At 43.9% G+C, this 27,217-nt stretch overlaps 2 protein-coding genes across 5 annotated transcripts in view; one reads left to right on the forward strand and one right to left on the reverse strand.

Annotated features, from left to right (window-relative positions):
* Wdr26 (WD repeat domain 26) overlaps window positions 1-8,745 on the forward strand; it is a 46,430-nt gene extending 37,685 nt beyond the window's left edge. For 2 of the 4 annotated variants that reach the window (XM_070023262.1, XM_070023263.1), the window contains exon 14: window positions 7,412-8,745. In XM_070023262.1, the coding sequence (XP_069879363.1) occupies window positions 7,412-7,488 (77 nt within the window). In that variant the 3' untranslated portion in view covers window positions 7,489-8,745. Of the gene's footprint in view, window positions 1-4,224; window positions 4,960-7,411 lie in introns of those variants that run through there. The other 2 variants (XM_070023264.1, XM_070023265.1) reach the window with 1 other exon arrangement.
* A 1,787-nt stretch (window positions 8,746-10,532) lies between these two features.
* On the reverse strand, window positions 10,533-26,807 carry Cnih4 (cornichon family member 4). Its single transcript, XM_070023266.1, has 5 exons — window positions 26,644-26,807; window positions 22,551-22,619; window positions 20,225-20,337; window positions 13,640-13,780; window positions 10,533-12,882 (listed from the first exon to the last, which is right to left on the reverse strand). The coding sequence occupies exons 1-5, from the start codon at window positions 26,710-26,712 to the stop codon at window positions 12,855-12,857; spliced, it is 420 nt and encodes a 139-aa protein (XP_069879367.1). The 5' UTR covers window positions 26,713-26,807; the 3' UTR covers window positions 10,533-12,854.
* Window positions 26,808-27,217: the final 410 nt, after the last annotated feature.

Here is a 27,217-nt window from a genome sequence, read left to right on the forward strand (position 1 = left end):
AAAAGAATAAACTGGAATGTCTACCTCGTTTACATCTATTTAGCAACAGTACTGTTACTGAAAAAAAACAAAAAATCTTACTGCAGCTGGATGCTGGTGTCCCACATCTATAATCGTAGCTACTCAGAAGGCTGAGATCTGAGCATTGAGGTACCGAGGAGTCAGGGCAGGGCAGGAAAGTCCATGAAACTCTTATCTCCATTAAGCCTCTTGAAAAAAAGCCTAAAGAGCTGGGAAGGTGGTTCAGTGGTAGAGTGCTTGCCTCACATGCATGAGGCCCTGGGTTCAATTCCTCAGCACCACGTACACAGAAAAAGCTGGAAGTGCCATTGTGGCTCAAGTGGTAGAGCGCTAGTCTTGAGCTGAAGAGCTGAGGGACAGCGCCCAGGCCAAAAAAAAGCCTAAAGTGGATCTGTGGGTCAAGTGGCAGAGCGTTAGTGTGGAACAAAAACCAGCTCAGGGATAGCATCCAAGCCCTGAATTAAAACTCCAGGACCGGCATACACACAAAAAAATCTTGCTGAAAATCTTTACCATACCAAAATGTCTGGTTTTTGTTTTTGCTTTTGCCAGTCCTAGGTCTTGAACGCAGGGCCTAGACACTGTTCCTGAGCTTCTTTTGCCCAAGGCCAGCACTCTACCACTTGAGCTACAGCGCCACTTCTGGCCTTTTCTGTTTATGTGGTACTGAGGAATTGAACCCAGGGCTTCATGCCCACTAGCAAACACTTGACCACTATCCCAGCCTTGAATCTCATATTGCACAAAATGTTTTTTTGGTTTTTTTTTGGGTCTGGTCATGGGGCCTGAACTCTGGGCCTGGGCGCTGTCCCTCAGCTCTTCAGCTCAAGGCTAGCACTCTATTACTTGAGCCACAGCGCCACTTCCAGCTTTTTTCTTTTTGCTTATGTGGTGCTGAGGAATCGAACCCAGGGCCTTAGGCATGCAAGGCAAGCACTCTACCACTGAGCCACCTTCCCAGACCCACAAAATCTTTTATATACCAGAAAAACACCAGTATATAGTCTGGTGAACTTTAGATGGTTAGTATTGCACACATAGCACATTACTGGCCAGTCAGGAAAAGAGAAAGGAACAGAGATTCTCTATGTTACCCTTAGCCAGGCAGCTAAGCCCTTCATGTCTCAAAATCTTCACAGAGAAGATATTTTCCCCTTTTTTGAGAAAGGTCTCACTGTGCAGCCCAGTCTGCCTCAAACTGCCATCCTCCTTTCTCAAGACTGCCCAGGGCTGGGCTGGTAGGTGTTTGTCCCACACCCACCCAGAGTGGCATTTTCACCCTCATTCACATAGGTGGAGAAGTAACACATGCATGGCAAGGCGTAGTGAGCACGGCAGGGTCTCCACGGCTAAGGCCTGAGGTTGCAAAGTGGTACGTAAGGACAAGGCACCCGCACCGGAGAGTAGCGGTCGTGAGAATTCTATGTAAATGACTTACTCTTTCACATAGAATAACATGTACCTAGAAAAACAGGTAAGTGAATCATTTTGGCCATTGTGTCCCACTTAATTATCATTATCTCAGCCTCCTGAGTAGCTAGGATTATTACAGGGGTCAACCACTGGCACCCTGCTTAAATATTTTTGTAAGAAAAAAGGTTATTCCCAAGTTAAACTCTAGGTGGAAAGGAATTCATCCAAGTAACATTTATGGTTCTCCTGTTTTTTTCCCCTCCTTGGGTCTTGGTGGCCCATCTTGTGTAGGGCTTGGCCAGATTGTATTGACAGGTGGGGAGGGTGTGTGGCGAGAGACAGACAAAAAGCTTGAGAAGCCTGTGAATTTAGCTATTCAGGGGCTGAAGCCAGGGTCTTGGTTCAGGGCCAGCCCAGGCAGAGGCATCTGTTTTAGTCTCCACTCTTCATTTAACTAGCAAAAAGCGGGGCCTGGAGGTAGGGCTCAGCTGGACAAGGGAGCTATCAAAAGCCACACGACCCAGAGTTCAGACCCCTCCAGCACCAACAAAAAAAGGAGAGGGAGCCGCTGTTGAAGGATTCTGAAGTTTGAAGAGTCTTTTTATATTTGTAGATTACCCTACAACTAAATCTACCACTGGAAGAGCCAGTGGCTCACACCAGTAATCCTAGCTACTTGGGAGGCTAAGATCTGAGAATTGTGGTTCAAAGTCAGCCTGGGTAGGAAAGTCCATGAAATTCATCTCCAATTAACCATCAAAATTTGCAAGTAGGGCTGTGGCTCAAAGGGTAGAGCTCCAGTCCCTGACTTCAAGCCCCAGTACTGGTACAAAGGAGAGAGGAAGGTAAATTTTTTTTTTGTTGTTGTTGTTCTTTGTTCATCCTAGGGCTTGAACTCAGGGCCTAGGTGCTGTTCCTAAACTCCTTTTGCTCAAAGCTAGCACTGTACTACTTGAGACACAGCACTACTTGCTGCTTTTCCTGTGATTAATTGGAGATAAGAGCCTCAGACTTCCCTGCTTGGGCTGGCTTTGACCCCTAATCCTCAGATCTCAGGCTCTTGAGTAACTACGATTACAGGTTTGAAAGCAGGGCCTGGTGTACTGTTCTGGGCTTTTTTGCTCAGCCTCTTGAGTTGATAAGATTAGAGGCATGAGCCATTGGTGCCAGGCTTCCGCGCGCCCCCGCCCCCCCCCCCCTGCGGTGAGCTCACAGCCATTTACTTGCTCAGCTTGTACACTACCAATTCAGCATACCTTCAGTTCAGCTTTTTTTTTTTTTGCTAATTATTTTAGAGATGGGATCCCCACAGACTTTGTATCTATTCTGTCTTCAGATCTCAGTCCTTGAGATCTTAACCTCTTGAGTAGCTAGGATTACAAGCATGCAAAGCCTATTTTTTTTTCTTTCTTTTTTTGGGTGCGGTCATAGGGCCTGAACTCTGGGCCTGGGCGCTGTCCCTCAGCTTTTCAGCTCAAAGCTAGCGCTCTACCACTTGAGCCACAGCGCCACTTCCAGCTTCTTTCTTTTTGCTTATGTGGTGCTGAGGAATTGAACCCAGGGCTTCAGGCATGCAAGGCAGGCGCTCTACCACTGAGCCACCTTCCCAGCCCTCTACTTTCTTTTTATTGTCCTGTTTAGATTTCAGGTCCTACTCTCTGAGTCATAGATCTACAACTGTATTTGTGCTTTTCTAATTAGTCATTCTGAAGTTCATTCTTGAAGTATGAAGAACTGATTGAGCAAGCAGGAAAATGCCCTCTTTATAATTACAGATTTACCCATAGAAGAACATTTATGCCTCCATTGATGTGCACTGAATTATTCACCCTTACACTTAGTGACTTTGATGTAGATGCCTCTGGTGGGCCGGCCAGTTTCACTTTCTTTGGCTTACGCCACACCAACATAGTCATGGTCCTAAGAAAATGATGCTTTCATATGAACTTTAAACTATAAAAATTGTTTTGGTGTTACTACAGTTTGAACTCAGAGACTGGCTCATGTTAGGTTATGTTCTACCACTTTATCCAAAAAGAAGTCTATGTAACCAGTCCTTCAGCTGTACATCATTTGTATCCTCTAGAATCTTTACATACTGTGAAAACTTTGACTTCTAATTAAAAGTTATACCTGTTTATAGAAATTTTGGAAAGTTAAATAACATTAAAAATCTATAAGATGCTATAATCATTTAAATATTTCATTTGACAACTTTAAAAGAGAGTATATAAGGGACTTATAATGGTAGATGAAATAGAATTGTTTTTACAAGCTACACAATGTAGATGAACTTCTAAAACAGTGAGAGATGCCAGATACAAAAGGTCTAATGCTGCAGTACCACTTGAAGAAGAGACCTAAAGTAGTTCTATACACAGAGTATGACTCATGGATAATGAAAGTGATCTGGAACTGTGTCAATGGTTGTACAATTCTGTGAATGCACTAAACACCATTGAGTTAGACATTTATGTACAGACACACACAAAAGAAATCCTGCATATTTTGAAGCTGAGCAACTGAAAGAAGCAGGTTGATTTAAAAATTAGGAAATTCTAAAATAATTACTCACTTGATTTGATTTTTCTCTTATTCAACATAATCATGAGTAATATGTAACATTAATATATTATGTAATAAGTAACCTAAGAAACCAGGTATTTTAATGATTGTTGCCAGTGTATTTTGTGATGTTTTGACACTGATTTTGACTTTCTAACTGGTTCCTTTTTTTTCTTTCCTTCTTCCTCTTTCCCCTTATGAACATTTCATCTTATCTCCATTCAGAGGAATGCAGTAGCATGGATAGTTGATGGCAAATTTGGAGCAGACGACTTCTGTTTAACTTAAAATTAGTCGTATTTTAATGGCTTGGGATTTGGTGCAAACAAACATGATTGATAGCTGGACAGACATGCTCGTCATGAAAACAGAACCATTTCTGAAGCCCGATTGGGGCCAAACACGTACACCTTGCTTCATAGTAACCAGTTGAAATGAAGCACGTCGTTAGAACGTTGTTGGACGCCATGTTGAATTCTCCCCCCATCGGTTGTGAAGAACTATGCTACATCCAGGCTTACCCATTGAACTCAGTATATATATATATATTTTTTCCCTCCTGCCTTTTGTCTGGCAGGATACCATTCTTGTTGCTCTTCTGTGTAATGAAGTTTAAATGCTTGTTTGGAAAACTTTATTTAACAGTTTAGAAGGCTTGATAGAAAGAGTGCATTAGTCTGAAGAGTATACATTGGATAGGAAAGAATTTCCTTCTTTTGTTTCTCCAAATCTCTCCGCCTTATTTAGCTTGAGATCTTTGCAGCTTGGTTCATGGATTTTAGCCTTGCCCGTTGCACAGTATATACTGATCCAGATGACAAACCAGTGAACTATGTCAAAAGCACTCTCAATATGACATTTGACAAAAAGTTTTGTACTTTTCACATAGCTTGTTGCCCATAAAAAGGGTTAACAGCACAATTTTTTAAAAATAAATTAAGAAGTATTTATAGGATTAAAGTGACTTCATTTGTATACATTTGGAATCTAAACCAGCTTAAAAAGTTTCCTCTTTGACTTACACAGCAAAGCTGATGGCTCTTCTGTGTACCACGTGACAGACCGTCACATCAGTGCTTGAAGGACATGTACAGTAAAGTCAGTAACACTTTGAGGGTACCCATTCACACACTTTGCTTTATCATGAAGGAACATTGGTATCTGACGCTGAAGAAACTCAAGATTCAAAAACTAGTTTTAAATCTGCCAACATGAGGTAGCCAGTCATCCGTGCAGGCTTTCCACATTTGTTCCAGGATGTTCACTTGGGAACCCATACTGGTAGGGTACAGCAGGAGTAGAGATCAGCAGGTTAAACCACTTTGGAGACTCACAACACAGTTGAAACTTGAAGTCAGCAGGTTACAAATAAACTGGGACTAAAACCTCATAGCTACTTCTCCTAACTGCCCTCGGTATCTTGACGTGTTAGGGACATAAATTAATAGGTTCCTTCTCAGCTTTTCTGATGTTGCCATACTAAACCTCATTCAAACTGGTGCTGTGGACAGTCTCTCCTCCCCTTTTAGGAAAGGTTCTTCCATGGGAAAAAAGTTTTAATTTTGAGAATTTCACATTTAAGATAAACCAAAAACCTGATGTGCACATTGTGCTTTTAAACCCTAACAGCGGAGTAAAGCACACTTGGCCTCCCTTGAAATTGTTTTTTAAGCAGAGGAAAGTAGGGGGACATCGCTGTTGTACTGGAAAAAGGAGTGGGAGTAACCCCAAAGCTAAGATCCCGGTGGAGAAAAATCTCATACCAAGTTCCTCTTTAGGCCTTTCCCAGTCTGGTATACATCACCATGACAACACCCTTCAGTACCCACAAAGAAGAAAAAGGCTTGGATTCAGGAATTCTTCCCTTGTGGGGTGGAAGGGAGGGGTGGCAGCAGGGGCAGGAATGTCAGGGAAGGGGAGAAGAATGAAAACACATTTGGCCTTAAAATAGCACGTATTCTCTCAAGACCCCTGGTAACAAAAGACAGGTCATAGATTTATTTTATCAAATTGGTGTGTACATGATTTCATTAAGATTCATTTTGCAGAGACCACCACCTCCTATAATCAAAGAATTCCTGTTTTGATACTCCTGAGTTAAAATAACTATGTTACCGTTTATCTGGTACTTCATTTTTCTTGACTAAAAATTACTTTTTACTTCAAGCTTGAATAAAAATCTTCATTGACAACTGTATATAATTAAGTGGCAACTTCTCTTTACCTCAGTACAGTTAGAACCATATTTTAAGTAATTTGTATAAACCCTGAAGCCATTAATGCACCCATCTCTATAGTAACACCCTTAACAAAATGTGGGCATAGAATCTCCACGGCTGTTTACAAACTTGGTTACAGTGTGCTACCCTGCACGTGTAACATTTGCTGAGATTTGTCAGATTCTACTGCAGCCAGATACCCTTCGGCCTGTGTTTTCAGAGGTCTTTTGAGGTGCAGTATAAAAAAGGGGGAGAAAAGAACATAGCTCCTACTAAATGGAGTAACAATTATGCAAAGGTTTCCATAGCAGCTAGGTGAGTTTGCTCCCTAGGTCTGTCATAACTGGCAGCCTCCTGTGTATATTGGCATGTTGATGTGCCAATTTGCTGTTGAGGTCTGTTTTATACATTTGCTGTGGTTGTGATAGGGAGGTGGGGCAAAAAAAAAAAAAAAAAAGGAAAAAATATGATTGGAGAAACCCCGTGGCAGGGTTTTCTAGTCCATAGCTATTAGTTGAAATCGTCTGAAAATGCTTTTAGATTATATAGTAGACTTAAGAGGGTTTCTATCAAGCCATCCACAAGATACAAATGCATAAATTGAAAAGTACTAATACTTTTTGCACATAGATCAAAATAGAGTGGAGAATTTTTGGCTCCAAAATTCAGGTTAGTAGGTTTATTTCCATGTATTTAAAATGTTTTTTTGTTGTTGTTATGCAATGATTAAGGGCTACAGCAAGAATGAAATTAAATGTCTTCTTCCTGTTAAATAAGTGGTTATTAATGGTAAAATTTTGGGATTGGTTATTACAGAGGTTGGTGTGTGGATGGTAAAGAATAAGTGGGAATTGGAAGGGATAATGACTTTTACCTAGTTTTGGTTATGTATTTATGCCAACTACATTTCTGTTCCTCTTGGCCAGATAAATGAGTTATATTAACCCAGGTAAGTAGTTTGGACACAGAAGGTTTTATTTGCAGACGTCCACAAATGAGCCTGGTTCATCAGGTGGGAGAGTAAAAAGGGATTCCAAGTTGAAAAGAAACCAATATTGTCAATATTTTCTTACTCTTAATAAAATCAAATAGTGGTACAGTGAGTTTTATTAGTGTTCTGCCTCTAGAATGGCATTAATAGAAAACCCTTTTTTCCCCACCCCTCCTCCCCATCTTGAAATTTTCTTTTTTAGGGTGTTTGTTCCTGCAAACAAGAACTGGCCCTATCACCTCTGTCTCACAGTGGGCAAATGCATCTTATATCTCTTGAAAGGGAGCATATCCATGTCAGTTTTTTCACAGAAGAAGAATGGCTGCCCTTCAGTGGGAGAACAGAAGATGTTTGTCTTAGTATCCTTTTTTTGTCCCATCTCTAAAATGTATAAATATTTTTACTTAGTTTTACTTGTATCTCTCAGACTTCAACTCTCCTTTTTGGTTGCTGCCCAAAACATATCCATCTCAGAACCGTATTTAACACAATTTGCAGACTTTAAAGAATTTTCATTCACACTTAGACACTTTCTAAGAACAGGGTGAACTTAATTGAAAATTTTCAGTGTTAAGCTATTATTATAGTAGCTACCCTATAGTTGCAAATGAAAACTATAAAACCCAGTCCCTACCTACTTAATCCAGATACACTGGATTTAATGAAACTAATAGTGTAAAAACTGTGTGTGTGTGTGTGTGTGTGTGTGTGGTATAAAGTGTGGGAGAGAGTATTGTGTGTGTGTGTGTGTGTGTGGTATAAAGTGTGGGAGAGAGTATTTAATACCTAAGCCCTGGAAATGGCTGTTCTAGGTTTGGTTGATTTTACTAAAAGTCTTGTGCACAAGCGAAGTGCCCTCTGTTAAGGCTTGGTTAATACTCGTATATTTTTATAAGATTGAAATTTCATCCCCATCTTAAAGTCATTTTCATGTCAGTGTGCTAGAACTGAGTCATAACATTCTTAGGCACAGATGGGAAAAATAATTGACTCCTTAAACGTGTGTGGTGAGGGGAATATAGATCCACAAAAGCATGTATGTATTTAGAAACCAAGCAGAGATCAAGGAGTCAGTGTTGATCTCCCAAGATTTCTAAATTGTCAAGATTTACATGGCATCGTGGTGGAACTAGTGCTTAGAGCTTTTGGTATGTAAAAACTATTTGCTATGGACTGATGAAATGTTTCAGAGGATTGTGTTCTTAAATTTTGAGGTTCTGTTTTTTTAACTGGCTCAGATTATATTTAGTTTGTTTCTTTGCTTTATCTCATTTAAGTATAAAAACTTCAGGTCTCATATTTATTTTCACTTGCCCTACTAATTATTTACAAGACACTTTTTGTTGACTTTTACAAATGTGTGGTATAATAAATGTTTTTAAAGCTTTCGTTTTGAAGTACATTAACATTGATTTGCTCTACTGCTACTTTTTTAAAATTATACCTTTTCCATGTCAGTGCACAACACTTACCCAGTCATTTGTATCCCCTTTCTTTCAATCCAATAAACATAATGAACAAGCTATTATTGGTGTATTACATCTCCCTAGTATCCATTCTGTACATCTACCATGAAGAACTGGTGTGCTGGGCCTGACTTCCATGTATTTGTCCATGGTTTATGGAATGGAATCCCAAGAAGCAATGCCTAACCTGCTTGGATGTCTACAAGGCCATTGAGCAAGTGTGGATAAGTTTAGCAAAATTTTAGGAGTCTTGCCCCTTAAAAGGAGAAGATAGTTGCCCTTTTTTGTTCCAAGATATTACTGCATCCGACTTGTACATTTAGGCACTGGATAGATATGTTGACTAGTAGAGAAAATGTAGTTCCAATTTGGAAATCTTTCATCAATAGAATTTGTACTTTTCTAAAGATTTCCTTAGAGGGTGTTAGCAGTTCTTTAAAAACTCATTTGAGGCTGGGAAGGTGGCTCAGTGGTAGAGTGCTAGCCTTGCATGCCTGACGCCCTGGGTTTGATTCCTTAGCACCACATATACAGAAAATGCTGGAAGTGGTGCTGTGGCTCAAGTGGTAGAGTGCTAGCCTTGAGCTAAGAGCTAAGGGACAGCGCCCAGGCCCAGAGTTCAGCCCCCACAACCGACACAAAAAACATTTGAATTCAATAAGTTCTTATAGTACGCTTGTAAGAAAAAAGGAAAAGAAACATTTTCCCCATCTGAATTATTACAGCAGGAAGTTCAAATGTAAACGGTGGAAGGCATCAAATGAAATAGGGGCACCAGATTATCTTAATACGCCTTGAGCAGCCTCTTCTTCATACTACTGACTGGAGGTTTACAGCTTCCTCTGGCCACTACCCAAGAAGGGGACAGGTTTTTATAGATCTTGCTTCCAAGATAGCAGCTATTGGAAGGTTGGCTAAGTTCCATCCAGCATCACTCTGGGGTCTGCATCTACCTGATTTGAATAGGGTTACAAGTTCACCTCTGGTAACAGTACATGCTTGGAATGTGCAGGATGTGGGTTCAATCCGTAGTGATAGAAATACAATTTTAATTTCCGAGATCAGATGAGATTGAGCACATTCAGGATGATATGGCCATAGACGGAAATAAAAATTTTAAAATCAAGCTCAATGCTGGTGGCTGCCTGTAATCCTAGCTGCTCAGGAGGCTAAGATCTGAGGATCATGAATGGTTCAAAGCCATTCTAGGTAGGAAAGTTTAAGACTTAACCTTCCATTAACCAGTAGAAAGCTGGAGTGCAGCTGTGGCCCAAGAGGTACAGCATTAGCCTTGAGTTAAAGAGCAAATGGACATCACCCAAGGCCTAACCTCAAGTCCCATTAATGGCACAAAAACACAGAACTTAAGCAAATGGAGCCACGTGATGGGGTGGCTCACACCTGTGCTCCTACTCAGGAGGTTGAGATCTGAGGATTATGGTTCAAAGCCAACCCAGCCAGTTTTATGAGACATCTCCAGTAAACTCAGAAAATGCTGTGGCTCAAAGTGGTAATTACCCTTGAGTGAGAAACATGGACAGTGCCAGGGCCTAAGTTCAGTGAGCCTCACAACTGGCCAAATAAATCTATGTGTTGACTTAACAAGTTATCTTTTTCTAAGCTAAAAAACAGTGGTCTGACGATTTTATATCAACAACAAAAAGCCTCTGAAAGTTAAAAACTTACTTCTGATAGGGGGAAAAAAACCCTTCGTTCTTAAGAAAAATATATCTGAACTTTTCCCTAGTAAGTACACCTCAATGTTGGGGGAAGGGGACATTTATTTTACTTATATCCCTATGTGTAGGTGTAGGAATGTAAAGTCTCTTTTTTTAGTGAGATTTGTCAGACACCAAAGCCATTGAAGGAAAATTTTATTGAATAGTGAGAACCATAAATACACTACTGGGATCTGGAGCTAGTTTGCTGGGAAAACAATTTTTTTTTTTTTTTTGTCCGTCGTGGGGTTTGAACTCTGGGCCTGGGTGCTGAGACAGCTCTTCAGCTCAAAGCTAGGACTCTACCACTTGAGCCACAATACCACTTCCTATTTTCTGGTTGGTTAATTGGAGGTAAGTCTTCACGAACTTTCCTGTCTGAGCTGGTTTTGAACCGTGATTCTCAGATCTCAGCCTCCTGAGTAGCTAGGAGTTCAGGTGTGAGCAACCAGCGCCTAGCAGCAAATACTCTTAAGGGGATTGTTTTTTAAGCCTTAGCCATGCAGGTGAAGTAACTTCATTGCGGCCTCTTGACCCTTTTCCTGGCAATACAAAACTACCCTCCCCCCCAATAATTTCTGTGACTCCAAAGAGGCCAAGAGAGAGAATAAAGCTAGTTTTGGCTAACATTTTCTTTGTGTGGCCAGGGCAATACTTCCATACAAAATATGGCCTATTTGTATGTGCAGTTTAGCGTAATAGCTCCCTTCTACCTGAGGCTAGAGCCAATCCAGGCCCCAAAGGTCATTATCAGTATTTAACCTTTAGAGGGACCTCACACTTTGATTAGCCACCTAATTCTACCCCTTCGGATGCTGTCAAAGTGATCCTTTGCCTAAATACCAAAGCTGAAGATAACACTAAAGACACGAATCAGGACTTGGAATGATTTTTGACGTTCACCTTCACACTGGAAGAACCAGAAAACATAGCTGAAGAAATTCAGTGTTTTCATCAAGGGCAGGTTTACAAATACAGCTCTGAGGAACTGAGGGTTAGGCTCTGCTGTGCATATGAAATGGCTTGTATTGGTTCTCACAAGTCACTAGTCAATGCAGAAGGGTTAATCTCAGCATTAAGCAGAGCATTACTAACACATTTTTTTGGTTTTTGTCAGTTGTGGGGCCTGAACTCTGGGCCTGGGCACTGTCCCTCAGCTCTTCAGCTCAAGGATAGTGCTCTACCACTTGAGCCATAGCACAGCTTCCAGCTTTTTCTGCTTATGTGGTGCTGAGGAATCGAACCCAAGGCCTCATGCGTGCAAGGCAAGCACTCTACCACCGAGCCACCCTTCTAGCCCCCTAATGCGCTTTTTTAAATGGACACTTAACTGAGGCACATCATGATTCCAATTGGTATCATCTGTACCAAATCTCTAAACCTATTAAAACATCAGCTGAGTACTGGTGGCTCCCATCTGCAATCCTAGCTACTCACGAGACTGAGATCTGAGGATGATGGTTCTAAGCTACCCCAGGCAGCAAAGTCCCAGAGACTTTTAAAAGTACAAAACTAAGACCTAGCCAGAGCCAGGATAGTATTAGCCTTAGAGGTGATTGTGGATGTGTTTTAAATGAAAGCTCATGATAAAAATCTTGTTTTTAAATTTTATTTTCCTTTCTATAAGCAGGAATTACATTGTATCTGGGCAAATGGCTTGAAAAGATTCACAAAGACTGCAATGAATTATATATATGTGTGTATGTGTGTGTGTGGGGGGGGGGTCATTTTTTTGCATAACCTTCTTGTGTTAAGACTTAGCTAACATTTCCATAAATCCTTAAACCACAGTAACACAAAGTTGCCGCAACATTGGCAAAAAGGGTAATTTTCTCTTCTTTTTGTCAGTCATGGGGCTTGAACTCTGGGCCTGGGCGCTGTCCCTGAGCCCTTCAGCTCAAGGCAAGTGCTTTACCACATGAGCCACAGCACCACTTCTGGTTTTCTGGTGTTTCTTTGGAGGTAAGAGGCTCACAGACTTTTCTTCCTGGGCTGGCTCTGGAGCTGGCTTTGAACAGCTATCCTCAGATCTCAGCCTCCTGAGTAGCTAAGGATCACAGGTGTGAGCCACCAGTACCCGGCTCAATTGTCTTTCTTTTGTGCACATTAATACATTGTTCCGTGGTCTGACTTCAAGACAGCCCGTCTCATCTACTAAGTGTCCCTTTCAGATGTATTCTTTCTTTGGCAAGCAAGGTTGGCACATGTGCCTAATACTACACACACTACCATTTTCACTATACAGTTTGTGATACAGAAATACCTTCATATGCTGGGGTTCAGATTAAAGTTGAGAACCAGAAATTTATAAAAACTCAATTCATGTTTTTCAAATACTTTATATGGTAAAAATACAGCAAAAATAGCTATTTTGTTCAAAGACGAAAATATATACTGGTATGGTTACAGTTCTAAAGATGTTGTGTAGTGTGGGTTGACTTCAGCCGTAGCCTCTGCACCCTCAGTCATTTATCAAAGCTAAAATCATGCTGTGGAAAGAAACCAACGGTACAGATGTTAGAAGCACCCCAGGGGAAAGGGAAGCGTAGAAACAGTGGGCAAAGGATGAACCAATTCAGCAGTGGTACTCACTAGACACTGTGTTGGAAATGAACTGTACAACATGGGGAGGGGGAGATGCCAGGAGGAGAAAAACTGGGAGAAAATGAGGGAATGGGTGACCCTGTTCAAAATAAATGTACTAATTACTTATGTAACTGTAAGCCTTCAACATCTACAATAAAATTTGTCCCTCAGAGTCTGGTGTGTCAGACTTGCATCCTTGAGCCACACGAATATTCCTTTGAGTAGAAGATGATCAGACCTGTACTCACTAGACACTAAGCTGACTATGCTGAAAATTAACTTTGGATCAGGGACAGGAGGGAAAAACTGGGGAAAAATGAGGGAAGAGGTGACGCTGTCCAAAAAGAAAGTTTCAGGGCCTTTGCTGCCGGGGCTGGCTTTGTAGTGCGATGCTTCGATCTTAGCCTCTGAGTGGCAAGGATGACAGGCAGGAGCCACTGGTGCCCGGCTCAGGCACCTCCACTTTCATGTTCTTTGTAACACTTCAGAGCTGAAATTGGCAAGCTGCAGGCTTTCTGTATAAAGGGTTCTTCACAGCTAGCTCCTTTGTGTCACCTAAAGTACCTTTCAGTGTCCTGACATCAGCCGTCACCCAGTATATACATACTAGTGGACAGACGACATAGCATCTGGGAAGATGTCAGGGAACTTTATACTCACCTGTAAAGATACATGAAGAAGCAGAGCAAGTGGAAACCGAGCTTGATCATTGCCTCTTTCATATGTGACTTTAGCTGCCCTCGGTTGTGTATCTCTGTTGGGTCAAACACTCCCATGTTACCACTTGGCACCATAATGAACCTGAAGAAGGACACACATTTTAGATGGGGAATTCAGTCAGCACAGACACTGAAAAACAGGTGACTAACAGTGATCAACCTTAAAGGTGAGCAAGACATAAAGCATGCAACTGCCAGCCAAAGATGGAGTGATATTACAATGTTTTAGGCTACTAATTAGTTTTCTTCTGTTGATTTTTGTTTCAACTCACTGCTAATGGAAGCAAATATAGTAACATTCTGATGATATATATATATATTTTTTGTCAGTCATGGGGCTTGAACTCTGGACCTTGGCTCTACCACTTGAGCTACAGTGCCACTTCGGTTTTCTGAGTGGTTCACTGGAGATAAGAGTCTCACAGACCTTTCCTGCCCGGTCTGGCTTTGAACCGTGATCCTCAGACCTCAGCCTCCTGAGTATCTAAGATTACAGGCCTGAGCCACCGGCACCCAAGCTTAGATGAGGATTTTTAAATGCACTGAGACCTTTTGACCCATCTTCTGTTATTCCTACAGTTATTTCTCAATTTTATCAAGCTTTCAGAAACCTTCTTATGGAAATTGGGTTATTTCAAGAGAAAAAGTGCTTGCTATCTCTGTAACATGTCCTCAGTAGTGTTTATGACCCTTCCTGTTACCACAGCTCATGGCACCATGTGGCTTGTGGCTTCCTTTCCCACCCACACATCTATGAGATGATGACCTCTCAAGTTTCATCAATCTAAAATTTTCCCTCAAATACTAGAATGCCCTTATTTTGGTCGAGAGGATGTTGTCACTTAAGTGCTCATGTAATATCTTCAGTCTCAGCCTTACCATTCTCTCACTTCTAGGTTAAAAAATGTTACTATTGCTGGGTGCCAGTGGCTCAGCATGTAATCCAAGCTACTCAGGAGGCTGAGATCTGAGGATCATGGTTCAAACCCAGCCCAGGCAGGAAAGTCTGTGAGACTCTGATCTCCAATATATTAACCACTAGAAAACCGGAAGTGGTGCTGTGGCTCAAGTGGTAGAGTGCTTGCCTTGAGCTGAAGAGCTGAGGGACAGTGCCAGAGTTCAAGCCACACGACCAACAAAACAAACAAAAAAGATTGTTACTATTAAACCAGTGGCTCATGCTTGTAATCCTAATCTGAAGATCTATGTTTGAAGCCTGTGCAGGCAGTAAAATCCATGAGACTCTTTTTTCCAATTAACCACCAAAACGATGGAAGGGGAGTCGTGGCTCAAAGTGGTAGAGCACTAGTCTTGCGCAAGAGAGCCCAGGGACCGCATTAAAGCTCCACAACGACACACCCCCTACAAAAAGAAGGAAAGACATGAATGTTACTATTAGCCAGGTGCTGGCTCTCGAAGGCAATCGTGGCTACTCAGGAGGCTGAGATTTGAGGATCAAAGCCAGCCCACCAGAAAACTAGAAGTGGTACTGTGGCTCAAAGTGGTAGAATTCAGCAAAAGCAAAAAGGACCTACATAAGAAATAATTCTTAAAAATGTTACTATTTTCTTTGTGGTCCTTAAAAACTTACTGGATTTTTCTATTATCTTTCATAGCCAGTCCATTAAAGTCTCTTTTTTTTTTATTTTTCATTTTATCTATCTATTTATTTTTTGGGTCCGGTCGTGGGGCCTGAACTCTGGGCCTGGGCGCTGTCCCTCAGTTCTTCAGCTCAACATTAGCGCTCTACCATTTGAGCCACAGCGCCACTTCCGCCTTTTTTTCCCCCTGCTTATGTGGTGCTAAGGAATTGAACCCAGGGCCTAAGGCATGCAAGGCAAGCGCTCTACCACTGAGCCACCTTCCTAGCCCCATTAAAGTCTTTTTCATTCTTTCTTCCTACTACCATATATGTAATTGTTCATTTCATTTCCACTAACATTACCCTGTGTCTTTTTTGTTTTTGTTGTTCCAAGGTTTTTTGTTTCTGGTTTATTATTATTATTCTTTATTTTGTGCTCACCCTGGGGCTTGAACTCAGGTCCTAGTGCTGTCCTTTAGCTTTTGTGCTCAAGACTAGAGCTCTACTAATTGAGCCTTAGTTCTATTTATGGCTTTTTTTGATGTTTACTTGGAGATAAGAGTCTCATGGAGTTTCCTGCGTAGGCTGGCTTTGAACCGCGATCCTCTCAGCCACCTGAGTAGCTGACAGGCGAGAGCCACTGGCTGGGCCAGGCTTGTTCCTGTTTCTTATCCCATTTCCCAAATTTGTTTCTCTCCCTTTAGCTCTTCTCCCTTTAGCTCTTCTGTATCCAATCAATACTTCCAGAAAAAAAAAAAAAAAAAAAAAAAAAAACAACTTTTCTTATACTGCCTCAGGGCATTTATTACTTATTTATTCAATCATGCATTCATTTGGAGGTATTTATGTGCTCTCGTCCCCATTTTATAGCCAAAGAAACTGAGTTGCATAGAGGTTAGTAACTTGCCGGAGTCCACATAATTAACTATAAGGTTAAAATCTAAACCCAAGCAGTCTGGCTCTGTGACCTGCATTTTTTTTAACTAATTTTTTTTTTTTTTTTAATCATTAAGTAGGTGTACAGAGGAGTTGTCATTTAACAAAGCAGTCTTTGACTACAATATAACTCAATGTCACCCTTTTCTAGTTTGTTTTTATTAGTATGCATTCGTTGTATATTAATAGATTTCTCTGTACCCTTTCTGGAGGTTTTCTTTGGTTAGTTGTGGAGCCTGAACTCTGGGCCTGGGCCTTGTCCCTGAGTTCTTTTGCTCAAGGGTAGTGCTCTACCACTGTGAACCACAGTGTCACGTTTTAGAGTTTTCTAGTAGTTAATTGGAGAGAAGAGTCTCAGGTTTCCCCTGTCTTGGTTGGTGACCCACTAGCCCCTAGCCTTACTGTAACATTTCCACACATGTACACAATGTATCCTGATTAAAGTCATCCCTTATGTCACTCTTATGCCATTCTTTCCGTCCGTCCCTTCCTCATTCTTTTCTTTTCCTTCTCTTTTTTCTCCCTCCTTCCCTCCCTTCCTTCTTTCCTCTTTTTTTCTCTCCTTCTTTCTTCATTTTGGTGCCAGTCCTGGGGATTGAACTTAGGGTTTGGGAGTTGTCTCTGAATGTTTGTGCTCAAGGCTAGCATTCTACCACTTGAGGCACAGCTCCATTTCCAGCTTTTTGCTGGGTAATTAGAGATAAGAGTCTCATGGACTTTCCTTTCTGGGCTGGCTTTCAAAGGTGATCCTCAGATCTCAGCCTCCTGGGTAGCTAGGATTACTTGATTTTAGTTTTTTTTGCTCACAGCTGGTGCTCCACTACTTGAGTGATGCCTCCAGTTGGCATTTTGTTGGTTAACTGGAGGTGGAATCTCTCAGGGTTTTCTGCCTGGGCTGGCTTCAAACCCAGTTCTCAGATCCTAGCCTCTGAGTAGCTAGAGTTCCAGGTATGAGGCACTAGCACCCATTTTTTTAACCTTTTAAAAAATAGGAGGTAAACTTGTGACCAGCAAAACTGACAGGCAACCTGTTACTGCAATTGTGAGGATAGTAAGCACACATGATCTTTGTTTTTATTATTAACAGGAAAAGAAATTTTTATAATTGACTTCATAGAGCCTTTTACAATACTCTATATGTATTCTACACAAAGAATTCAAGCCAAAACTCTTCTAGCACATTTATAGTGTGGTCTGAGAAATACCAAGACCCATGGTCTCAGATTCCAGTATCCATTCTCATTCTCAAATGTACACTTTACTTAAAAGAAATCATAGGGTTACAGATATATGCTAAAAAAAATACCTGCATGGGACCAGGCCTAGTGGGTGACAAGTATCTGTAATTCCACCACTCAGGAGGCCAGGGCAGGAAGAGTATGAGCATGGGTTACATAGCAAGACTCTGCCTCAAAACACCACCACCAGCAGGGCACTGGTGGCTTACGCCTGTAATCCTAGCTACTCAGGAGGCTGAGTAGGGCAAGAAGCATATGCTCATATTTAGAGTATGGATGTATGGAACTGGTCATGTAATACCAATAAAAAACCTGAAAAAAAAAATAGTAAGATCCTTCCCCAGGATACCAACATACTGAAATGAGGTATGCAGCTCAGATTCCAGTCCCTTGATCTTGGAAAGTTCCTTAGTCAAAATCCACTCCTTTCCTCATCTCTAATACATCCTGTGTGTGTCCTTTTGTCTGTCCTAATGCCCTCTAATGCTTTAGTCCTTTTTATTTTAACTGTACTTTACAATATCATGTTTAAGAATCAGCCAGGGAAAGCCAGGCGTCAGTGGCTCATGCCTGTAATCCTAGCTACTCAGGAGCTTGAGATCTGAGGATTGCAGTTCACAGCCAGCCCGGGCAGGAAAGTCTGTGAGACACAGAAAACTGCAAGTGCCCAGGCCCAGAGTTCAAGCCCCACGACCTCCCCCTCCCCACCACACACACACACAAAAGAATCAGCTAATGAAAAATGGCTTTTCCCAAAAATCTAGATAGAAAACCAAACCACTAACACACAAATAAATCCAGCATGTAGTAATGTAGTACAGTACATGCCTATAATCCCAGCACTCAGGGAAGGATAAAACAGGAAGACTGGAACAGTGAGACTGACTCAGTAAGCAAAAGAAGACAAAACAACAAACACTAAAACTGATCATTCCAGTAAACACCTAAATCCCAGCTACTTGGGGGGTAAAGACTGGAAAATTACAGTTTAAGGCAAGCTTAGCAAAGGATTAGTGGAATCCCCATCTTGACTAACAAGCTAGGCACTGTGATGATGTATATGCTCCTACTGACAGGTGGAAGAATCTCAATTCAGGCCAAAAATACAACACCCCGAGAGAAAGAACCCATGGGGGAGGGCTCGAGGGGCAGAACACTCAACTGCTAAGTAAAAGACCCTAACGCCAACTGTCAGTGCTGCAAAAATTATTCAATTTCTATTTTGTACTGGTCCTGGGATTTGAACTGCAGGCCTGAGCACTGCCCCTGAAAATTCTGGCTTTGTGCTGGAAGTAAAAGTCTTATGGACAGGCTGGGAAGGTGGCTCAGTGGTAGAGCGCTTGCCTTGCATGCCTGAGGCCCTGGGTTCGATTCCTCAGCACCACATAAGCAAAAAGAAAAAAGCCGGAAGTGGCGCTGTGGCTCAAATGGTAGGGTGCTAGCCTTGAGCTGAAGAGCTGAGGGACAGCGCCCAGGCCCAGAGTTCAGGCCCCATGACCGGACCCCCCCCCCAAAAAAAAAGTCTTATGGACTTTCCTGCCTAGGCTGGCTTCAAACCATGGTCATCAGATCTCAGCCTTCTAAACATCAAGTACCTAATTAATTAAATAAATTAATTAACTGAATTAAAATAAACTCTAGATTTGTAAGCTTAGTTGTTATCAGTGGTGGTCATGGGGCATGAACTCTGGGCTGGGCGCTGTCCCTCAACTCTTCAGCTCAAGGTGAGTGCTCTACCACTTGAGCCACAGCGCCACTTCCATTTTTCTGGTGTTTAAGTGGAGATAAGAGTCAAGGAGTTTCCTGCCCAGGCTGGCATTGAACTGCAATCCTCAGATCTCAGCCTCCTGAGTAGCTAGGATTACAGGTGTGAACCACCAGTCTCTGGCTTCCACTAAACTATTTTTGAACAAACTTCCAAACTGATTAAGTAAAAATACTTCGTTAATTTGCCTTAGTTGTACAAAAAGCAGTGGAGTTACCTAATAAGTTATAGGCATAAAAACTTAATTTGAGGGACTGGGAAGGTGGCTCAGTGGTACAGTGCTTGTCTTGCATGCATGAAGCCCTGGGTTCAATTCCTCAGTACCACATATACAGAAAAGGCTGGAAGTAGTGCTGTGTCTCAAGGGGTAGAGTGAGCAAGAGAAGTCCAGGAACAGTACCTAGGCCCTGAGTTTAAGCCCCAGAACTAGCAAAAGAAAAAACAATAATTAAAATTAATAATAATAAATTTAAATAACTAAAATTAATAATGAAAAAGGCATTATGTTCTTAGGCTTTTGACTGTTCTTTGTGTTTTTTTTTTTTGTCAGTCCTTGGGCTTGAACTCAGGGCCTGGACACTGTCCCTGGGCTTCTTTTGCTCAAGGATAGCACTCTTCCACTGAGCCACAGCGGCACTTCCAGCTTTTACTGTTTATGTGGTGCTGAGGAATTGAACCCAGGGCTTCATGCATGCTAGCCAAGCACACTACCACTGAGCTACCTTCCCAGCACTTTTGACTATTTTTCTAAATTCAAGTCCATGAAAACACATTTCGTGAGTATTTAGACATTACAACTAAGCATTACATATTTTACAAATTTATAGTATATGTGTACTGTACAAGACCAAGCCATGAAAACTGCCATTTGCCCAGTGTACCAAAGATTTATTCTGATTTCAAAAAACATCTTTACTATTCCTTACTGGCATATAATTCTGTAGAGAGCAGCCTGCTTGCTTATTTAGTTACTCCAATACTAAACAAATAACAAACCTGACTTACCGATAAACATTCCAAGTGGCAACAGGTAGATTGAGAAGGAAGATGAACCAGTGCAGTGAAACAAGCATTAACACAGTGACAATGGTGTGGCCAATCAACTCTGGAGCTACCCACTGCAATGGAGGAACACAGTGTTATACATCTCAACTCTGGAGCTACCCACTGCAATGGAGGAACACAGCGTTATACAACTCAACTCTGGAGCTACCACTGCAATGGAAGAACACAGTATTATAGATCTTACCTGACATGTTATTCGAAGCTAACTTAATAAACACACAGAGAACTTACAAGCTAGCGTTTCAAGATGATTAGACTCAGACACTCCTGCAGTAACTGCTTATTCCATGCAAATACATCAAGATACAGCTTAAAAATAAAACACGTAGGAGGTGTGTGCTGGTGGTTGACAACTATAATCCTAGCAACTCAAGAGGCTGAAATGAAGAGGATCAAGATCTGAAGCCAGCTGGGGCAGGAAAGTCCCTGAGACTCTTATCTCATATCAATAATCTAGAAGCAGAGCACTCTGGGCCTGGGCGCTGTCCCTCAGCTCTTCAACTCAAGGCTAGCGCTCTACTACTTGAGTCATAGCACCACTTCCAATTTTCTGAGTGGTTAATTGGAGATAAGAGTCTCATGGACTTTTCTGCCTGGGCTGGCTTTGAATCTCGATCCTCAGATCTCAGCCTCCTAAGTAGCTAGGATTACTGGCGTGAGCCACTGGTGCCCAGCCCTTGGGATGTATTTGAACCGAGACCCTCAGATCTCCACCTCCTGAGTAACTAGGATTATAGGCATGAACCACCAGTGCCTGGCTTGATATAGTTTTCCAAATGAAATATAATTTTATTTTCCACATAAGCTAGAAAAACTAGACTGAAAATGTGAAGACACAGAGGAATGTTTTTTAGGTCACGCTTAATGTACTTTCATCCAGAAAACCTGTCTGCTTACCTCAAAACAAATCAAGAACAAATGGCTTCCTTGTATCTAGACAAGCTCTGCAGAGTACTCATGCCAAAATGAAACCTTGACTAATGGTAAAATGGCCCTGAGACATATCAACTAACCAATCCATTTTTCCACAACCATACAAGAAAGGACTTTCACTCAACAAAAAGACCAATAAGCATTTTTCCAAGAGGAAAAAGGAGGTCTGAACACATAAAACAAAAACAATGCCAACGCCTATAATCCTAGCTACTGAGGAGGCTGAGATCTGAGGATCGCGGTTCAAAGCCAGCCCAGGCAGGAAAGTCCAGGAGACTCTTATCTCCAATGAACCACTCAAAAACAGGAAGTGGCACTGTGGCTCAAGCGGCAGAGCACTTGGCTTGAGCTGAAGAGATGAGGGACAGCACCCAGGTCCAGAGTTCAAGCCCAACAACTGACCAAAAAAAAAAACCAAAACAAAACGGCCGGGCGCTGGTGTCTCACGCCTGTAATCCTAGCTACTCAGGAGGCTGAGATCTAAGGATCACGGTTCAAAGCCAGCCCGGGCAGGAGAGACCGTGAGACTCCTATCTCCAATAAACCACCAGAAAACCGGAAGTGGCGCTGTAGCTCAAGTGGTAGAGCGCTTGCCTTGAGGTGAAGAGCTGAGGGACAGCGACCAGGCCCAGAGTTCAAGCCCCATGACCAACAACAAAAAAACAAACAAACAAAAAACCAAAAAACAATGCTCTGGGTGCTGGGAAGGTGGCTCAGTGGTAGAGTGCTTGCCTTGCATGCATGAGGCCCTGGATTTGATTCCTCAGCACCACATAAGCAGAAAAAGCCAGAAGTGGTGCTATGGCTCAAGTGGTAGAGCACTAGCCTTGAAGAACTGAGGGACAGCAGCACCAAGGCCCAGAGTTCAGGCCCAGGACTGACCAAATAAAAAACTACAACAATGTCCTTCGTAAACAATCTTTACTTTGTGTGAGTAATGATATTGTCTATTATGACAACAGAACCAGGAAGCATCATGCAGAGCTGAAAATGAAGCTTAAGTCTTCTAAAAAGCTGGGTGCTGGTAGCTCACTCCTATAATCCTAGCTATTCAGGAGGCTGAGATCTTAAGATCCAGTCCAACAGCATGCCTAGCAGACAAATACATGAGACTCTCATCTCCAATTAAAACACCAAAAAGCCAGAAGTGGTGGTGTGACCCAAGTGGTAAAGAGCTAGCTTTGGGCAAGAGTTCAGGGACAGCACTCAGGCCCTGACCTCAACCCTAGGGACTGGCACCAAAAGTACATATACTCGTTATTTATAATAATCTTTAATGTAGAAAATGAAGAGCTGACTTCAATGCCAAAAAATAAGCAAAGAAACATCTTACCTTGTTTAATTTTGAGCAACATGATCTAGCATTAATATAATCACATTCTAAATCAGACAATGTAATTATCTGGTAATCAAGTTAAGGAACTGTACTTCTCATATGACAAGTACTTAAGTTTCAGAAAGTAATTCTAGCTGCAAGTCAAAATTAAATCTGAGGTGAAATTTTTAGTTATTTCCTTAAAGTATGCTCATTAGTCAAGTCATTCTCACTCATGTTCTTACAACAAACTATTTTCACAAAGTAAACATTTTACACTCAAGTCTAATCTAACACATACCAGATCATTTACCCATGAGATCCTAAATGTGGAGCAGATAAAAATCTGGGGACTTGGAACATACTTTACTGGTTGATCTCTATGAAGCTCTGGGGAGCAGTCCAAGAAAAAAAATTTTAAATGTGGATTAGATATATACAAAAAAAACCTCTTAAAATCTTAAAAATATGAATAAGGTTGGAGCCTTCAGTTCAGTCCTAATCTCTGTAAAAAGAAAGAAAAAAACAAAACTGGGCACTGGTGGCTTATGCCAGTGGCATATTTAGGAGACTGAGATATGGCAAGAAAGTCTAAGAGACTCTAATATCTAATCAAACACATGCACAAGCCCAAAATGGTAGGGTGCCAGCCTTGAGCAGAAAAAGCTAAGGGACAGTACCCAATCCTTGAGTTCAAGCCCCAGCACTGGCACACACATACATACGTGTACACACACACACACACACACACACACACACACACACACACACACACACACACACACACACACACACACACACACACACACACACACACACACATCACAGATGAGGGGTTTGGAAGGTGGCTCAGTGGTAAAGTACTTGCCTTGCATGCATGAGGCCCTGGGTTCGATTTCCCAGCACCACATAATGAAAAAGAAAAAAGCCGGAAGTGGTGCTGTGGCTCAACTGGTAGAGCGCTAGCCTTGAGCTGAAGTGCTGAGGGACAGCGCCTAGGCCGAGTTCAGGTCCCATGACCGGACCCCCCCAAAAAAAAAAATCACAGATGATTCTAAACTCTTAACAAAAAGCATATACTAGTGGTTCACGCCAGTAATCCTAGCTACTTGGGAGGCTGAGATCTGAGGACCACCAGCCCAGGCAGGAAAGCCCATAAGACTCACCGCTAATTAACCACCAGAAAACCATAAAGGGGGCTAGGACTCAAAGTGTTAGGTACAGTGCTAGCCCTTGAGCAAGAGCTCAGAGATAGCACCCAGGTCTAGAGTTTAAGCCTCATGGGGGGAGGGTGGCAATCTACTCTAAAATTAAGTGGGGAGCCAGTGGCTCATGCTTGTAATCCTAGCGACTAAGAAGGCTGAAATCTGAGATCATGGTTCAAAGTCAGTTGGGGCAAGAAAGTTCATGAGACTCTATCTCCAATTAACCACTAGAAAACTGGAAGTGGCACTGTGGTTCAAGTGGTAGAGTGCTTGCCTTGAGCTGAAGAGCTGAGGGACAGCCCAAGTTTCCTACAAATACCATAATATGTCCAATTTTATCCAAACACACCCTAAAGCTGGGCCCTGGTGTTTCATGCCTATAATCCTAGCTATTCAGGAGACTGAGGTCTCAGGGTCTTGGTTCAAAGCTAGCTGGGGCAGATATATTAAAACAAAACAAACCTCAAAGATAACCTTACTGTCTACCAGTCTACCAATGTTGAATTTTCCACTTAGCATTTTCCTATGGTGTAAGCTATTTTAAGTATTTTTGTTTGTTTAGGCACAACGCTGGCACTCTACCATTAGAGCTACTGCTCCATTTCCAAGTTTTGTTCTGCCACTCCTTGGGCTTGAACTCAGGACCCGGGCACTGTCTCTGAGCTTTTGTGCTCAAGGCTAGCATTTGACCACTTTGAACCACAGTTCCATTTTCAGCTTTTGATGTTTATTGCAGATTATAATTTCATGGACTTTCCTGCCCAGCTTACTTCGAACCATGATCCTCAGATCTCAGCCTCCTGGGAAGCTAGGCCACTTCAGTTATTTGAGGTATTTGATGGGAGATAAGATTCTCAGACTTCCCTGCCTAGGTTGGGTTCAAACCGCCATTGTCAGATCTCAATCTCCTTTACACCTGGCTATTTTACATTTTAAAATTTTGAAACCAGCCGGGTGTCTGCTCATGCCTGTAATTCTAGCTACTCAGGAGGCTGAGGATCACGGTTCAAAGCCAGCCCAGGCAGGAAAGACCATGAAAGTCTTATTTCCAATAAATCACTAGAAAACCAGAAGTGGTGCTGTGGCTCAAGCAGTAGAGTGTTCACGTTGAGTTGAAGAGCTGAGGGACAGAGCCCAGGCCGAGTTCAAGCCCCACGACCAATCGAAAAAAATAAAATTCCAAACTACGAAAAATTGGGGTTCTTAGCTTTATTTTTGTTGCTTTCTGCCAGTCTTGGTGTATGAACTCTGGCCATGAGTGCTGTCTGTGGGCTTCTTTTGCTAGCGCTCTACCACCTGAGCCACAACTCTACTTCTGGTTTTCTGGTGGTTAATTGGAGATTAAAGTCTCACAGAGGGCTGGGAAGGTGGCTCAGTGGCAGAGTGCATGCCTTGCATGCATGAGGCCCTGGGTTCGATTCCCCAGCACCACATAAAAAGAAAAAAAGCCGGAAGTGGTGCTGTGGCTCAAGTAGTAGAGCGCTAGCCTTGAGCCCAGAGTTCAAGCCCTACGAACGGACCCCTCCCCCCACCAAAAAAAAGTCTCACAGACTTTTCTTGCCCACACAGGCTTCCAACAGAGGTCCTCAGGTCTGAGTCTCCTGTGTGAGCCACCAGCTCCAAGTTTCATTGCTGAGTGTATTACAGATCCAGTTCCGTATCACAAGAGGCACAAAAGATCATTAGAACTTAGGCAAAGGGGAAGTGGAGAAGGAAACAGGCAATTACCTCCCTAACCTAACTAAGGCACTTCTCACGAGAAACCATCGCGGTGAAAGCTGCTGCTCAGGCAGAGGTGGAAGCGGACCGAAGAGCGCTATTACACCCCGGCCACGGAGCATGCGCCGCGGCAGGTGTCTGTCGCACATTCTCACCGTACACGTCTAGGAAAATCAGAGTTCCTCACTCATTTTTCCTGCCTGAAATTACAGTGATTTAAAACTAGATTGCAGCCGGGCCTGTGACCCCAGCTACCCGGGTGGCTGGGATGGCAGAGCCACAGCTCAAGACCAGCCCAGGCAGAAGCCTGAGGGGCGCCCGGGCGGCAGCGGGCTCGGCTGAAAACAGCACCGCACGATTCGCACCCAACCCCGAACGCATGGTGACTACACGGCCGCACGGCAGGAAGCCGAGGGGCGGCCACGGAACACCCGGGGTGCCGTGCACTGACGAGCCTCCGGCAGCGCGAGCGCCTCGCGCCGCGGTCAGGGGCGCCCGGCCCGCCCGTCTCCTCCGCGGTAATCGCCCCGCCGCCCCGGGCCCGCACCGCCAGCGCCCACAGCCCCGCCACCCACGCGGGGAACCCCGCCTTTGTCTCCAGAGGCAGCTCCAGGGCGGCCGCAGGGCCGGGCGGGGCGGGGCCGGCTCCGGGACCGAGCGCGGCAGCCCCGGGCCCGAGGGGGGCAGGCCCAGCTCCGGGGCCCCGGGACCGCGCAGCTGGACAGGGTCCGGGGCCCCGGGACCGCGCGCGGCAGGTCCGGCTCTGGAGCCCCGGCACCGCGCGCGGCAGGTCCGGCTCCGGAGCCCCGGGAGCGCGCGGCAGGTCCGGCTCTGGAGCTCTGGGACCGCGCGCGGCAGGTCCGGCTCCGGAGCCCCGGGACCGCGCGCGGCAGGTCCGGCTCCGGAGCCCCGGGAGCGCGCGGCAGGTCCGGCTCTGGAGCTCTGGGACCGCGCGCGGCAGGTCCGGCTCCGGAGCCCCGGGACCGCGCGCGGCAGGTCCGGCTCTGGAGCTCTGGTACCGCGCGCGGCAGGTCCGGCTCCGGAGTCCCGGGAGCGAGCGCCGCAGGCCCGGCTCGGGCGCGCCGGGAGCAAGGACCGTGCAGGGCCTGCCGGGCGGCCTGCCGCGCTCCCACGCCCACTGTATGCCCCGGGCCATCTGGGCCCCACCACGCTCAAGGAAAGGATACGAAGTAGACGGAGAGGAAGATGAGCGCGCAGCAATCTAGGAGAGAGAAGACGAACACGACCGCCTCCATCCTCCGCCGCCGCCGCTCCTCCCGTCAAACCTGCGCGGGTCCGCACGGCCTGATAGGCCGGCGTCCGTCCCGCTCCCGGCCTGCGGGGCGTGGGGGGGCAGCCCCGCGGCATGCTGGGAGTTGTAGTCCGTCGGGAAGGCAGCCGCCCCGGGTCCTCGCTGGGAAGTGCTGCGGCTCTGCCCACCCACGGGGCGGGGCCTCCGACCTACTCTCTGTGGGCAGTTCTGCTTCCGTCCTACGAGACGTTTGTTGTTTGTCCTTACTGTCAGGGTGTTTTGTTGCTGTTGCTTGCTGCCTTTTATAAACAGTTCCTTGGCTGGGAAGGTGGCTCAGTGGTAGAGCGCCTGCCTTGCATGCGTGAAGCCTTGGGTTCGATTCCTCAGCACCACATCCACAGTAAAAGCCAGAAGTGGCGCTGTGGCTCAAGTGGTAGAGCGCTCGCCTCGACACAGAAGCTCAGGGACAGAACCCAGGACTGGCAAATAAATAATTGCTCTAGTGTTTA

The sequence above is a fragment of the Dipodomys merriami genome, unplaced genomic scaffold (genome assembly GCF_024711535.1).
Source record: "Dipodomys merriami isolate MVZ:Mamm:240054 unplaced genomic scaffold, mDipMer1.0.p SCAF_158, whole genome shotgun sequence".
NCBI lineage: Eukaryota > Metazoa > Chordata > Mammalia > Rodentia > Heteromyidae > Dipodomys > Dipodomys merriami.